General features: G+C 38.7%; 2 protein-coding genes across 6 annotated transcripts in view; one reads left to right on the top strand and one right to left on the bottom strand.

Moving 5' to 3' along the window:
- The window catches only part of VIM (vimentin), an 88,175-nt gene that overhangs the window by 21,641 nt on the left and 52,740 nt on the right, over positions 1-13,794 (bottom strand). The window lies entirely within an intron of this gene.
- Positions 1-13,794, top strand: part of ST8SIA6 (ST8 alpha-N-acetyl-neuraminide alpha-2,8-sialyltransferase 6) — a 70,090-nt gene that overhangs the window by 4,406 nt on the left and 51,890 nt on the right. For 4 of the 5 annotated variants that reach the window (XR_007630037.1, XM_050324719.1, XM_050324728.1 and 1 more), the window contains exons 3-4: positions 5,322-5,420; positions 10,522-10,608. Coding sequence is in view for 4 of the 5 variants with exons in the window: in XM_050324719.1 (XP_050180676.1) it covers positions 5,322-5,420; positions 10,522-10,608 (186 nt within the window). In the remaining variant the exon portion in view is untranslated. The remainder of the gene's footprint in view (positions 1-5,321; positions 5,421-10,521; positions 10,609-13,794) is intronic. The other variant, XM_050324738.1, reaches the window with a different exon arrangement.

The following is a 13,794-nucleotide window of genomic DNA, read 5'->3' as shown; positions in this document are numbered from 1 at the left end:
ACCTATTCTAAGAGCACATTTTAAACACGTCTCATGTATTAGTTTTGTCTAAATGAATAGGTGTTTAGCTGAAAGCTGCTGCCAGGACACATTTATGTTCTGACAGTGGTGAAAGGTTTCCCAAACTTTCTGTTTACTTGGTCCAAGTGAAACTGCTCTGTCATTCTGTCAGTTGTGTGCTATTGTAACATGATTTTAGTGTAAGTACCTTATTCTTTTCACTTTACCCACCATGAGGCTCTGAATGTTGCTTGTCATGTTACCTGCCATGCGGTTTATGGATTTTATAAATAAAAGGTATCTGATATTATGTGCAACTCTGGTGAATGCACTGGAGGGTCTTTCAAATAATTTAAAAATGCAACTTGTCTTAAAGACCTGAGTTAGCATTTCTTGGATAAGCAAAACCTCCATGGGAACTGGAACGAGGATAGTAGGATCAGTCTCTTTCACAGTTACTGTGGTTAATGTCTCAAGACGAATTCTTACTCCCATGGTTTGATAAAGCCATTTTTATAGTCCATTTCACCAGGAATTTAAATTGTGTATTGCCTTATTAATCAAGGTGTTGTGAATTTTAAAAACATCACTATATTCTTATCATCTGATTAATCTGAAATAGTGTCAAAGACAGAACACCTAAAAGCACCCTTCCTAGGGAAGTATGGATTACATTTTTTTAATAGTATTCAACTAATAGATGATGCAATTCAAATGTAAATTAGTCTCTTCAAGGGAGAGATTAAGACAGAAGGTATTCACAATCTGGATAGTGTTGTTCAGTGCCCCTTTGGTAGAAAGATATGAATGTGCAGTTTTGCATGCACAAGTTATCCTTTTTAACTGGAGATGCTCATCGAGAATATGTTCAGAGTTCCCGTGCTGCTTCAGAAACACAAGAGCAGGAAACTATAAGAAAGAAGGAGCAACAAGTAGATCTGCTGGGAGTGGAGTAATAAAGCCAATGAGTGGGATTATCCCTTACTTTCGGTGTAGACTTATTAGGGAGGTGAAATTCTTGTTACTTTCACTACTGCCAGACAGTCCAGTTATGAGCTCTCGAAAATCTCATCCCACATTCTTTCAGTTGTTTCCAACTGATTTTGTGGGAATTCTGGAGGAGTGGTCTTGCAGTCTTGGGCATATCTTTGTTATGGTACAATGTACAGCACTATATTTCCTTTTTCTATCTGCCTTTTTTTTCTTCTTTGCCTACCATTCATCTATCTTATGCTCATCCCCTTTCTTACTCTGATAGCTGTTTGGGATTGACTTTGATTTTGTTCTTAAAGGGTTTCCTTTTTCTTTCCCTCCCTGCTTCCCCAGAATTCCATGTTAACTGATGTACTCTCTGGTAATTCCCTGCACTAAGGCTCCGTATGTCTCAGGAATGAATGCTACAGGAGCAGCAAAAGGGACCATGGGCTTTCCAAATAGTTTCTCTGTTTCTTATTCTACAGGTGTGATCCTTATCTTAAAAGAATTACAGTTTAAAGATCTGCTGTTTTCCTGAGAACAAGATATAGAATCAAAACATTCTGATAAATATGGCACATGGTCTTAATCTACTGTGGATTTATTAAAGTACAGATGGTGTACTTTCTGAGTTCCTAGAATTACCATAGGAAGTATGTGGTCCTCAAGCTGTTTGTATATGATTAAAAAAAACCCCTGTTTTTCAGATTTTGGCCAATGATGTTGGCTTTGAGAACATCTAAACCCTAAGGGAAATGCAGCTGAAATTTCCCTGTATCATCAGTTTTATAAGCTCTAGCCAACAGAATATAACAAGGTTTCTACTTCAAGTTCTCATTTAGCTTAATAGTTTGCAAAATTAGTTGAATGTAGGCTGTTATGTGCATTATTAGACATGTTATCTAATTTCAATGCAGAAGTTTTAACGCAGTTCTAAGTATTGAACAAAGGCTGTCATCCACTAGGTCAGGTAAATTCATTTAGTAATAAATGTTGCCTAGCATAATTGTCCTAAGTGGTCAGAGATTTAATCTGAGTCTGATGTCTGCACAACTCTGCCATGAATAATGCAGTGGAAGTCTGGACTGCCCCTTGCACACCTCTTTTTATCCGAATGCAAAAAGATTTCGCTTGTGAAGCAGAGGCCATTCTGACAAGGAAACAGAAATTTAGAAATTTAACTTTTAATAGAATGAGTAATTGGTTTGCATTGCCTTGCACATAAAATGTCTTATTTTCATACCTTTTTCACTATATGAAAAGCATTTAGTAAATTTTTTGTGGAAAAAGCCACAGAAGAAGCATTTCGGTGATCTACAATGTGTCTGCATTATATGAATAAACAATTTTGATTAAAGTGCCTGTCTGGTTTTCCCTACAGTTGTGTCATTTTAACCAATCTTTACATATGTCATGGAAAGAGAAGGAAAGATTCCTTGTTCCTTTTTTCTCCCCTTGATGGCTGTAAAAGTGATAGTGAGGATTTAATGACATCAAGGATTTATTTTGCTTTTTTCTTCTCTGAATTCTTCCTTTCTTAGTTTTTCAAGTCTTGAAAATGTGCGCATAAAAAACCAATTACTTATTAAAAAAATGAGGCAACTTGCTTGTTTTGATCTTACATATTTTAAAGGACTAAATGTCTGTTGAGTAAGCTTGTATTTGAGAGAAGATTTATTCGTAGCTCCACAGATCTCAGGACATAAGTTATGAGGAAGCTACAAGAGCATGGTAACGATTCTCTGCACCCAGCTGAAACCCACTCCTGAAAGAATGCTGATTCTCCACCAATGCCTGCAAATGCACCTCTCAGAAGCTGATCAGATCTAACAGCCTGCTCTGACTTGGTCATCCTGGCAGGCTTCGTGTGTTACAGAAGGTCTCCTCTGACCAGCTGTGGCTCAGGAGGGCCGGGGCCACTTCTCAAATCGGCATCCAACATTTTAGGTTTCAGCTATAATGAAAGTCTTATTTGCAGCACTAACACGCACTTGGCTTATATCAATAGTTCTTTTTATTTATTTGTTTATTTTTGAAGATGCTGCTAAACTTTGCCTGTAGCCATTTCTCTTACTTTGAGCTGCAACTGCAGAATAATCATTTGAGGTTACTGAGTTAAAGAAGTAAGAGAGGAAACATGATTTAGTGCTAACTAAATTTGTTTGGGAACTGGAAACAGCGTACCAGGTTCTTCAGGGCCTAGCAGAACCATTCAGACCAAGCTGCAATAAACCTGTGTGCATAAATGACATAGGCAGAATATTTGCTGGCACTTACTGTGTGAAATCTTCTGAGTTGTTAGCTTTGAACTGTGTTCTCTGAGAGCCTTCTGCCATTTGTATGTCACTCCTTGAGAAGGAATTAAATAAGGAACTGTATGCAAAGACAGCCAAGGAGCTTTCAGTAGGCAGTGTGAGCTGTTACTATAAAGTCACTGCAGAACTGAAGGGACAGAGGTGTATGTTATGTTGTCTTACCATTGCCCTCAACAAGGGGTGTGCAGACTGGATACTTCCTCAGGGGCACTAAGTGTATACTTGGAAGAAGTTCTTGCTGGTGGAAAGAAAGGAAGAGAGCTGATGTCTCTCCTCTGCAGCCTACATCCCGTGTGAATTGCTCCTATGAAGTGACAGATTCACTAGAACATTTGCGTGGAGTGGAAAGAGGAGGAAAGATGGTTCATCCTTTTCCTACCATCAGCTATGAACATGACAGTAAGTTCAGCAGCAAAATAAACAAGCATGTATTCCTCTATTTCATCTTCAGTCATTCTTCTCATTTGAAGTGTTTAAAAAGAGAAGGCTCAGAGGGGACCCTATTGATATCTGAAGGGAGGGTGCAAAGAGGATGGATCCAATTTCTTCTTAGAGGTACTCAGTGACAGAACAGAGGCAGTGTTCCCTCTGAACATCAGGAAACACTTCTTCACTGTGAGTGACTGAGCACTGGCACAGGCTGCCCAGGGAGGTTGTGAAGTCTCCATACTTGGAGATATCCCAAAGCCATCTGGACACAGTCCTGAGCCACTCTCTCTAGGTGGCCCTGCCTAAGCAGGAAGATTGGATCAGGTGACATCCAGAGGTGCCTTGCAACCTCAGCTGCTCTGTGGTTTTGTGGCTTGAAGTGGCATCTTTCCCAAGTAAGGTCTTCAAAATCAGCTTTTCAGAAATCTTGTTACTAAGTAGTTTCTGAGTTTTAACAGATGAAGGCAATGGAGTTTTGGTCCATTTCACTAAAAGCAGTGATGGTTCAGAAGCAGAGTGCATCGTGTACAAAGCAGGAAGATCCTTTCTCTTTGTGTGTGAATGCTTCTGTACAGAGATGTCTCAGTTCTCTGTTTCTCAGAACAACATGAGTTCTCCTCTCTGCTGCAGCTCACACCCAGAAGGGAATGACACAGCATCTCTGTCTTTTATGTTACTACTTCTGTTTTGGACAAACAGGTTGCAATGTCCAGGTGCTCTGTAAATAGTGAATCAATGGAAAGAACCAAAAAGGACAGGGAGGTGGCAGGGAGGAAGATGGTGAGGGGCAAGGAGAGTAAAAACGCTGGAGGAAAAATCTTCGTGATAAATGGCAGTCCACACAGCAGAAGGCTGATGGCAGAAGAGGGTAGTTGTATGAGATGGAACATAGATAAGGGGTGAACTGAGGTGAATGCAATAAAACTTGGTGTCTCAGTCATTTAGTAATTTACATCTCAGTCTTCTGCCAGGGCTGCCAGAGCATGAGGACCACACAGGAGTTTGGTGAAAATAAGACAGGAACTAAAGATCAGTATCTGACACTTGCCTTAGTTCCTTTTACAAATATTTACCCTCTCTGTGTAAATAAAAATAAACAAGGCAGGAAGTATTACACTCAAGTCAGTAAGTTAAGGTCCAAGTACAAAGATCCACTTCACCTGTGGTGTTTTCTGTACATATTATGTTGGCTCTGAACATTGCATTTTGTCAACAACTTTAGGAAATTACATCTGCTAAATATTTTACTAGTGAATATTTTAAATATCTTCAAAACATAATGTTCAAGATGCTTCCCATTTAATTTATTTTTTTAAAAATTACATTTGCTGATTACAGTGTAAGACAGAAAATATAATTCCAACTATGAAATAGGGTTCTTTCAAAGAATTGGACATTTTATAGTTCCTAGCAGCAAACTCCCCTTTTATAACAAGAACTTCACAAAAGCAGTCAATAAGATTTGTTTGGTAATGTTTTCAGCTAAATCAACAGTTATTAATCTTGTTGTCATAGCAAAGTAAATGTGACAGCATTGTTAGAATATGTTCTCTGGTTTAAAGTTTGTTGCTTTATCTCCTACTCCCCTCCCCTTTTTAACAGAACAACTGCTAATAAAAATGGAATTTACCAGTTTGAACAGGCTTCAAAATGTAAGGCAATTCAGGACAACATTTTGTCATCATCTATCAAGAAGAAAAGGTAGGTGTTTTCTGTGCTTTCTGCTTTGTTTGTTTTAAATAGAAGAGTAAGACATTGTCCTTTTTACATAACTACTCATATATTCATGTGGAGCTATACAACAGGAAACTGAAATTGTTCAACCAATATTTTCTGAATTTTTTCTTGTACGTGGATAAGGTTGGATTTAATTTTTTAATACATCAAGATTGGATTTAATTTTTTTTACTTTAACAACATAAGTCAACAAAATTTCTTCTTGTCAGTTAGCACCATTATATTCCATATTGTTCCCAAAAAGATTGAGTAGAATCTGTGAGGTTACTTTAGAAAGTAATACTTCAGAGAGTGACAAGAATTTTAGCAGGGCTGATACCAAAGTTGGGGGGTTTTCCATGTCAGAAAAAGACAGAACAGCAAGTTGAAACTCAACAAATTTTTCTGCCCTCTCCTCATTTTCTCTTTTCATTTAAAGATCTTTCACCTGTTTCTGTCGCCATACTTCCAGCAATCTCTCTTACTATTATTATTTCTCTATTTCTCCTTTCCTCTTACCTCCATTCTCTATAATGTCTTCTCCCATGAATATTCCACCTCCTCAGCAACACCATCATTAACGTTTTTACTTGTGAAAGGTGGAACACCACTATGTTACTGGTGCACTGCTAGTGAGAACTGAAACACAGACTGGAAAACAGAGGTCAAAGAATGCTGAAAACTTGAGTGTGTAACAGCAAGATAAGGATGACCAGTCACTGTATTGCCTTCAAAATGCACTTAGCAATATATCAATGCTGTTGTTTATCCCACACATTACAAAGTTGTACAGGCTGCAACAATGGAGATGAGCTCTTCATATTGAGAGCATTTTGGAGCTGAGATTATAGGAGAAACTTTACAAAGTGCAAGATGTTTATTCTGTGGCTAAAGAGAAAGGACTGCACCATTTAATGAGGCAAAAGAGGAATGGGGCAGGTGGGGAGAGAAATGGATGCTTGGAGCGAAGAAGCAAGGGATTGCTTTTTGCCATGAATATTGTAGCTATTGCCCTTCACTGAGAGGAGTTGCAGGGATCTTTGTTGCTTTTTCAAGGTGTGACCCACAGACATGGTATATAAATGCTTTATATTGCAGTTCTAGACTTTCAGGGACGTTCTGGACACTCTTGCCTCTTAAGTTGGCAGAAAGGGAAAAAATTACTACTTTAAAGCTTGTCAAATGATTTGATAGTAAAAAATGCTATGTAAGTGGGAAGTTATTATTATAGCAGGTATGTGCTGGTGGTGATAAAAAGCCTGAAATACTGAGTTTGGCTGGCAGTTTTCCATTTTTATTCTAGAGCAAGCCCTGTGCACACTCTCCTGAGGGTTTTTAAAACTGATAGTTTTTTTGGTAGTAGTAAAGTGTTCAAAGGCAAAATGGATCCTCCCCTTCTCTTGCATATCCTACTGTTGTATTTCTTTTTTTTTTTTTCTTGAAGATAACCTGCTAAGTAGGAATATATCCTTTTTTCACTCTTGCTGTTCAGTCTTCCTTCTAATTCAAATAGTTTTTTAACAAGTAGGTGTTTAGTTTTAGCAAGTGGGGCTGCATCTGTCTCTCTCTTCTGACATTTTACCTGTTGTCTCCATACTATGCCAACACTTCTGTCCCTGCTGTTGTCTTACAGATGTCTACCAAAAATCAGAAGATACTTGTATTTTGTCATAATATATTTTGTAATATTTTGACTGTGCATAATAATTCCACCTTAGCCATTGCAGTTAATGTAGAAGGTCACCGTGTACCTGACAAATACTGAAGGCAACAAAAAAAAACGCCTTCCAGATGTTATTTGTCAGTAAACTCATACAGTACGAGTTTTCTATGACAGCAAGTTATTATAATGGTTGTGGTGCAGGTGGCAAACAAAAAACAGGACAAAACATGTTTCATTCACTATTCTCAGCACTGTAATAATTGTCTTGTCCAAGTATTTTTATAGTTCAATTTACCTGAGCCTTTTTATTTTAATAATAAAACCCCTTTAGCATCAGTGAATATGTGCTGTAGGCTCCTGGGTGCCAGAGGAAATATATGTATTGTCCCAGCTCTTTAAAATGGATCAGTGGAGAAGACGACTGTCTGGGTTACAACAGAGCCGTGAAATGATTCCCTGATGACCTTCTGGTCTGATTCCGTTGGAGGACTGAGTCCCCAAGGCTCCTTTAAAGCAGGAAATGTTAACCATCGGCTTTCTGAGAAGAAAACAAAGCTTTCTGGGCTGTAAACCGAGCTGCAGCAAATCTCAGAGCTTCAATTGGGGTCTTAAAAAAATTATCTATAGGAATATTACCTGTATTTAAGTAGAGTTCATTTCATGGAAGCCTCATACTGATGTGAGCAGATGCATTGCAGAGCTGCCACAGTTGGGAGCTTCTGTCCCCCAGGACAGCGTGCTGGGATGTCTCTGCTCCCTGTAGCACTGTGCCAGCTGGCAAGGATGAGTTGTGACAGTCTGGAGTGCCTTTGTAAGTCACAAGAAGAGCTAAACTGGATTCACAGGGCTAGCAGAGGTGGCGTTATGACTTGTAAAGACCTGGAAGTGGTGCTTTTCCTGGTGAGCTGGTTAACTCGTCCTAAAGCAGGAGTCATTCCATCCAGCAGACAGCAGTGGAAAAGCTGCAGTGTTCTTGCCTTTGTAATTCGTGTTCTTACCCTGTGTGCACCTTCTGTTATATGTGTAAGAAGGTCCTTAATTTCTGACAGTGAGTGCCTGTGTTTCCCATGAGCCCTCAGAACCAGCATTATGGGTGACACTTTCATTTTTCTCCTTACCAAATGTTTCCCTGCAACTTGCTAATAACTTGTCAGTCCGTGCAATTTCTTTCTGAGCTGATGGTAATTTTTCTTTTAATTTATGACTCTGATCTTCATCTTATCAATGTCTGTAGGCTAGACTTTGTTTTTTGTATAAATTTTTTCTCCTGGATGATGATAGCCTAAGTAACTCTTCATGCTCTGTTATCCTATTAATTTTTGGAATTTTTTCTTAAGTCTCACCATCTAAGAGTTATTTAATGTTTTCCCTTAAGAAATAAAACTAGATGAGTGATTCAATGTCAGAATAGGCTATTTTGGTCCTGTGCTTTTTTCTCATCCTCCCCCCACACGCACTCCCTGCCCTGGCCTGTGCTGGTACTGACACTTGTCTGACCTCATGGTGAGTCAATTTAGGTAGCAGCTTCAGCAGGAAAGTAGTTCCATTTTCTCTGGCTGCAGTTCCAAGGTTGATAATGCAACATACCATCAGGCAGCTGCCAAAATAGGAGGGCCTTATTCCCAGTTTTTCCACTCCCATTACTTGTTGCTTATACTGGCCGCAGTATTTGATGGAACTTCTCTTGATCTGGTGTAACATAACACAATCAGGGAGAAGAAAATGTATATAATATTTTTGTATATGTAATATATATTATATATATTTTCCTTTTGTTTGTTTCTTTTTTTGGTTGGTTGGTTGGTTGGTTGGTTCTTTTTGCTGTGGTAGTAAGTTAAAGGGGCCTATGGAGGCATTTGACAAGTGCAAAAACTGGCCAAAGGGAAACAGAGGTGGAGTCAAGTAAGTACCAGCAGTGACACAAGGGAGAGAACTGATTTGGAGTTGGATTGGAAGGAAAAAGAATGTACTGCACCAGGTCAGATCAGCTACAACTGCAATGAAACTAGTTTGCTCTTCACCCACTTCTGCCCAGTCATTCCTCCTGAGTTGTGCAAGGGCTCAGTAAAATAATTTTAGTCACAATCATCTACTTCCTATAAGAGTTTTCTAAGTGTGGAGGATGAAAACCATACATTTTATCACAGATGCAAACTTGAGCCAGAGACCAGTTCCAGTGCAGTATTCCTCTTAATAGTATCATTTATTTTTTTTCCAAATTGGACAAGATTTTGCTCAGGGGTAGATAAACAAGTTACCTTTAGCAATTGCAGTACTTTTTTGAAGGAAACAAAAAAGAGAGCTGTTTTTTTCCAGTACTGAACACAGAGATGGAGAGAAGCTTTCAGATCATTGACCTGTGCTGCTTCAAGCCACCGCAGCCTTCCTTTTTATCACTTCTCATGGTACATTTAAAAACAAGCAAGGATTCTTGCCATCCCAGCTCTTGTAAAACTGTTCACAATAGACACTTGTAAGTTCCAGCTTAAATAAAGTAGTGATCATTGGGTTTGGGCCACCACTAAGCTATTTTTGCTAAAATAATACATCGTAGATCTTTTATGGAGACTTGAGTACCAAAGAATTCTTAGTCATGGCATCCATACCATCTCTTCTCCCCATTCCCCCAGTCCTCCTTATAAGTCAGTTATTTTTTTAAAAAAACCCTGTATTATGATACAAGCACAAATGGGAGAATTAGTAACATTGAATCTGAAGGAAAAAATGTATCCAATCTTTTGACTTATGTGTTATAAAGTATTTCACTTATGGACAAATTTAAATCTCTTGGAAGGTTTAAAAGGAGCAGAGAGGTTTTTGTTTACATGTAGCCAATGTACATTGCTACATGTGCTGGTTGATGTAAAGTGGCAGATTGTTTTATTCAAGAATAATTTAAAGGAAAACTTTCATTTGTAAATATTGGTCTATGGTCTTAGATGATTGAATTGAGCTTTGGGGACTCGGATAAAGTAAATGAAAGAAAAAGCATGAGAAGGGTGATGTTTCCCCTTGGCTTGCAAGAGCCACTTTTCAAAACATTTTTGAAGTTTAAACCACCGAGTACAAGAGTTTTTTGTGTTATTTTGGGCTTTTGCACTTGAGATGATTTTTAATAACTTCAAGATATTTATGGTCAATTACTTAAGTTTGAAACCCATGTACTTTTGAAAGTTTCTGAAAAGAAAAGTTCATTAGGACATCACTACTAAGAAGAGATGTTTAATAGGTCATGCTAATTAAATGAGGATAGCACTGTTAAAAATTACAAAAATAAAATAGGTCATGGAGTTCTAAAAGCAATCTATTATATATGCACCATGCACATTATTATTAATACATGCATCATTTGAATGTTTTAGAGACTGCTTCTAAATATACATACATATAAATTCTACTGTTTGATGTTGTTTCCTTTTTTAGATACTCAGAAGATTATTATCTTCACATAGTTACAAAACTGCAGAACTGCACCTGGGTAAGGAGACAAGAAGAATCTACAAAATTCAGGTAATTTTCATAATCTTATTTAGAAAAACTGTTTACCCTAGACTTTTCTAACAAGCCATAAATTTAAATCTTCCCTCTTAAACAGATTTTGTATTGCTTTTACTAATTTCTGTGATTCTTTTGATGCTGAGGCTCTTCTCGTTTGTTGGAATTGAACTGTGCAAACTGAGTAGAATAAAAGAACTACATAAATGAAGCAATATCACCTATCTCCACTACTCAAGTAGAATGGATTAAAAGATTCCTGGCACAAAACCTTCAATGTTAAAAAAAACCCCAAACAGTAATGTCATTTTGTCCATCTAAAACAGCACTCTGGTAAAAGACTGTATAATGAAGCAGTGTATTTCTTACCCCAAGACTATTGCGTCTATTACAGAAGTGCCCAAGGCACTCATTAGGTTTGATGCTGCTTGTCATGGCCCCTGAGCACCTCAGCACGTGGTTACATCTGTCCTTGTTGGAATAGCATGTAAGTACATCCTCAGTAGGGACAGTGATCCCTGAAAAGCTTAAACACTCATTTGGAAATGCTGGTTTTAAAGAACAGCTTCACTGTGCCATCCCTATTTTATCCAGGGGAAAAGTCTCTATTAATTATATTATTACATGGGTTAGATTTAAAGATACTGTCGTGATCTTTAAAAATAAATAAACTGGCCTACCTTCCAACTCTTTACGGTTAATGAGCATTGAGAACTTACTATGCACATGCTCAGCACGGTACCTTTAGAAGAAGTAGTTTGGGGGCTGGGGAAGCAGGGTAAAGGATAGCATAAATTGTAACATAAATTGCTGTGATAGCTGTGTATCGTAACTGACTAATAGTGTTTCCCAGTGCTGAGGTAGGAGTATACACAGATTTAAGGTTTTAGAAACTTTGTGTTGACTCAGGCAGGCTTTAGCTACACACAAAGATATCAGAGCATGATAAGGAGCTATAAAGCAGCCCATTCTGTTTCAGAGAAACATCTTGTGTAGAGTTGACAGAAGGTGAAGCTACTCTCACCTGCTCCTCACCCTCCTACGTTTAGGCTTTTTGTTTTCCAATCTGTTTTTTACTTCTCTCCCTTCCAAACAGACCAGCCACCACGTATCAGCAATTTGCTACTGCTTCTGTTGTGCTGGCTGTATGAATCAGTGGCAGAGTAGCCACTCCTTGGTCCAACTGGACCTCTTCATTTATTGCTTCTGTAGTCTCCCTTCAACTGGGCTGACTTCTGCATCTTCTAGGCCTATGGGAATCAAACATGCAAACCATCATATAAGACTGTTGGATTTTAAGTACAAGATGCTTACTGTTCCTCATGTTGTCTTTGGCTTCCAGCAAGGAGTGTGGGTCATGAGTAGTCAAGATGGGTTATACAACTGATGATCAAACTGGAAATATTCAGAAGTGAAAACCATGGGCTGTAGTAAGCCACTGAAAAAATGTGGACTGTATGTACATTGAGGTGATCTTTCTAGCTTTACCTTAGTTCAAATACCAAGCAAAAAACCCTATTTTTAAATCCGTGGTTCTGCACAGGCTGGACAAACTTGTTACTGATTCCACTTTCCAGGGCTGTACTGTTATGGTTTCCTTGGGTTTTCCATCCAAACTAGCTAGAGCATTAGCTAGGTCATATGTACAAAACCTATGCTGCAATTCTGATGACAGTACTGTATATTCTTCTGTTCCTGAAGTTTGATCTGATTTGATGTCGTGCAAGAATTCCACTGGTATGACCAAGGACTGGTACTTTGGTGTAGGGCATTGCGGATTTTTTATTTTACAGAAGATGCATGCTTTTGCTTAAGTATTTTCTTTCTTTTTCTATCCTCAAACTCTTCTCTATTGTTTCATGGAAATACGGTATCAAAATTTTACAGTTGTCCTTAATCCCAGACCATACTGGAGACTTTCAAGGATCTTAGCAGCTGGTCAATAGATGCTTTAAAAAAAAGATTTAAAAAATAAACCCCCAAATTTCATTTAAAATTTACTGTCTTAATCTGTATACAGTCCATGCTTACAGCACTCCCAGACTTACTTATGAGACTTAAGCCCAAGAGCCTGGAACTAGCTTTACAAGGACACTTTGGCTCAGAAATGATGCATTGACAGAGCTCTGTGGGGAACAAAATTTCTAGAATTGTGGTGAAATAAATGAATTAATAATCCATGGGCAGTACATCTCTTCCTTTTTCTGACTTACCCTCCTGTTAGTAATAGCTGTATAACACAAATATACGGTTCTAAAAATTTCATTAAGTAGGTAGATAAACACACTCATTTACAGGAGAGGAAATTAATCTCAGGAGGGCCTGTGCAGCAGGGATCAGGTACTGAAGCCAGCCACCTTTCGGAGGGGGACTTGAAGCTGCCTGTGTCACATTAGTCACCTGCCAGTGCCACCAGAAGTCTGCCTGCTGACTAGACTGCAGAGAAGCTGCTTGACTTCTTTTCCTGTTTGCCCATCTGTTAAATGGAGTGAACGCTTAGATGCTTCTTGGGCATGGTGTCAATTTTATGACATCTCTCTATTATCCTGAAGTTCTGAAGAACAGACATGCATATTTATAAGGGATTTAATGTCTTATGCTTCAGGGCATAAACTAACCTCTAATTAATAAGGTTCAAGAGCAGCTTCTCCTGGGGTAGTCAGTTTTTCAGAGAAGCTTTCCTGTGTTTTCCTTTGCAGCTTTTGCTGTTGGCTGCCATCACACTGCTAGTGGAGTGAAGGAATATGTGATCTAAGCCAGTAGCTCTTAACGTTCCTAGAAGACAGCACGGTGTGCCAATGAGTACACATCCATCCTCTTTGTAAGCAGCTCTCCCAGCAGATCCAGGCCAAATAAAAGAATATGAATTAGAAGTGCAGTGCAGGAAAGAAATACTTGTCTTTTTTTTTGGCCAAAGTGTTACAGCTGACAGCCATGCCTGGCACAAAGTACAGTGTTTTTGCCAACTCATTGTTGGAGAGAAAAGTGCTGGATTCCAGGTCGACCCTCTGTTACTTTTGCCGTGCAGCTGTGTGTACTGTGTCCATTTTTTGTCAGAGAACTGGCCTTTTCCAAATGGTTTCCTCGAAAGCTGCTCTGCTCTACAGGTGGCTTGATTGCTATCTGACAACCGTCAGTGGTTCTTGACAGCTATGTGATGTTTACATGTGCATTTCTCAAAATCAAGAAGAATCAGGAGGC

The sequence above is a fragment of the Myiozetetes cayanensis genome, unplaced genomic scaffold (genome assembly GCF_022539395.1).
Source record: "Myiozetetes cayanensis isolate MyiCay16 unplaced genomic scaffold, myiCay2020 scf1, whole genome shotgun sequence".
Taxonomy (NCBI): Eukaryota; Metazoa; Chordata; class Aves; order Passeriformes; family Tyrannidae; genus Myiozetetes; species Myiozetetes cayanensis.
The sequence above is the reverse complement of the archived record's forward strand: the minus strand, read 5'-3'. Positions and strand labels throughout refer to the sequence as shown.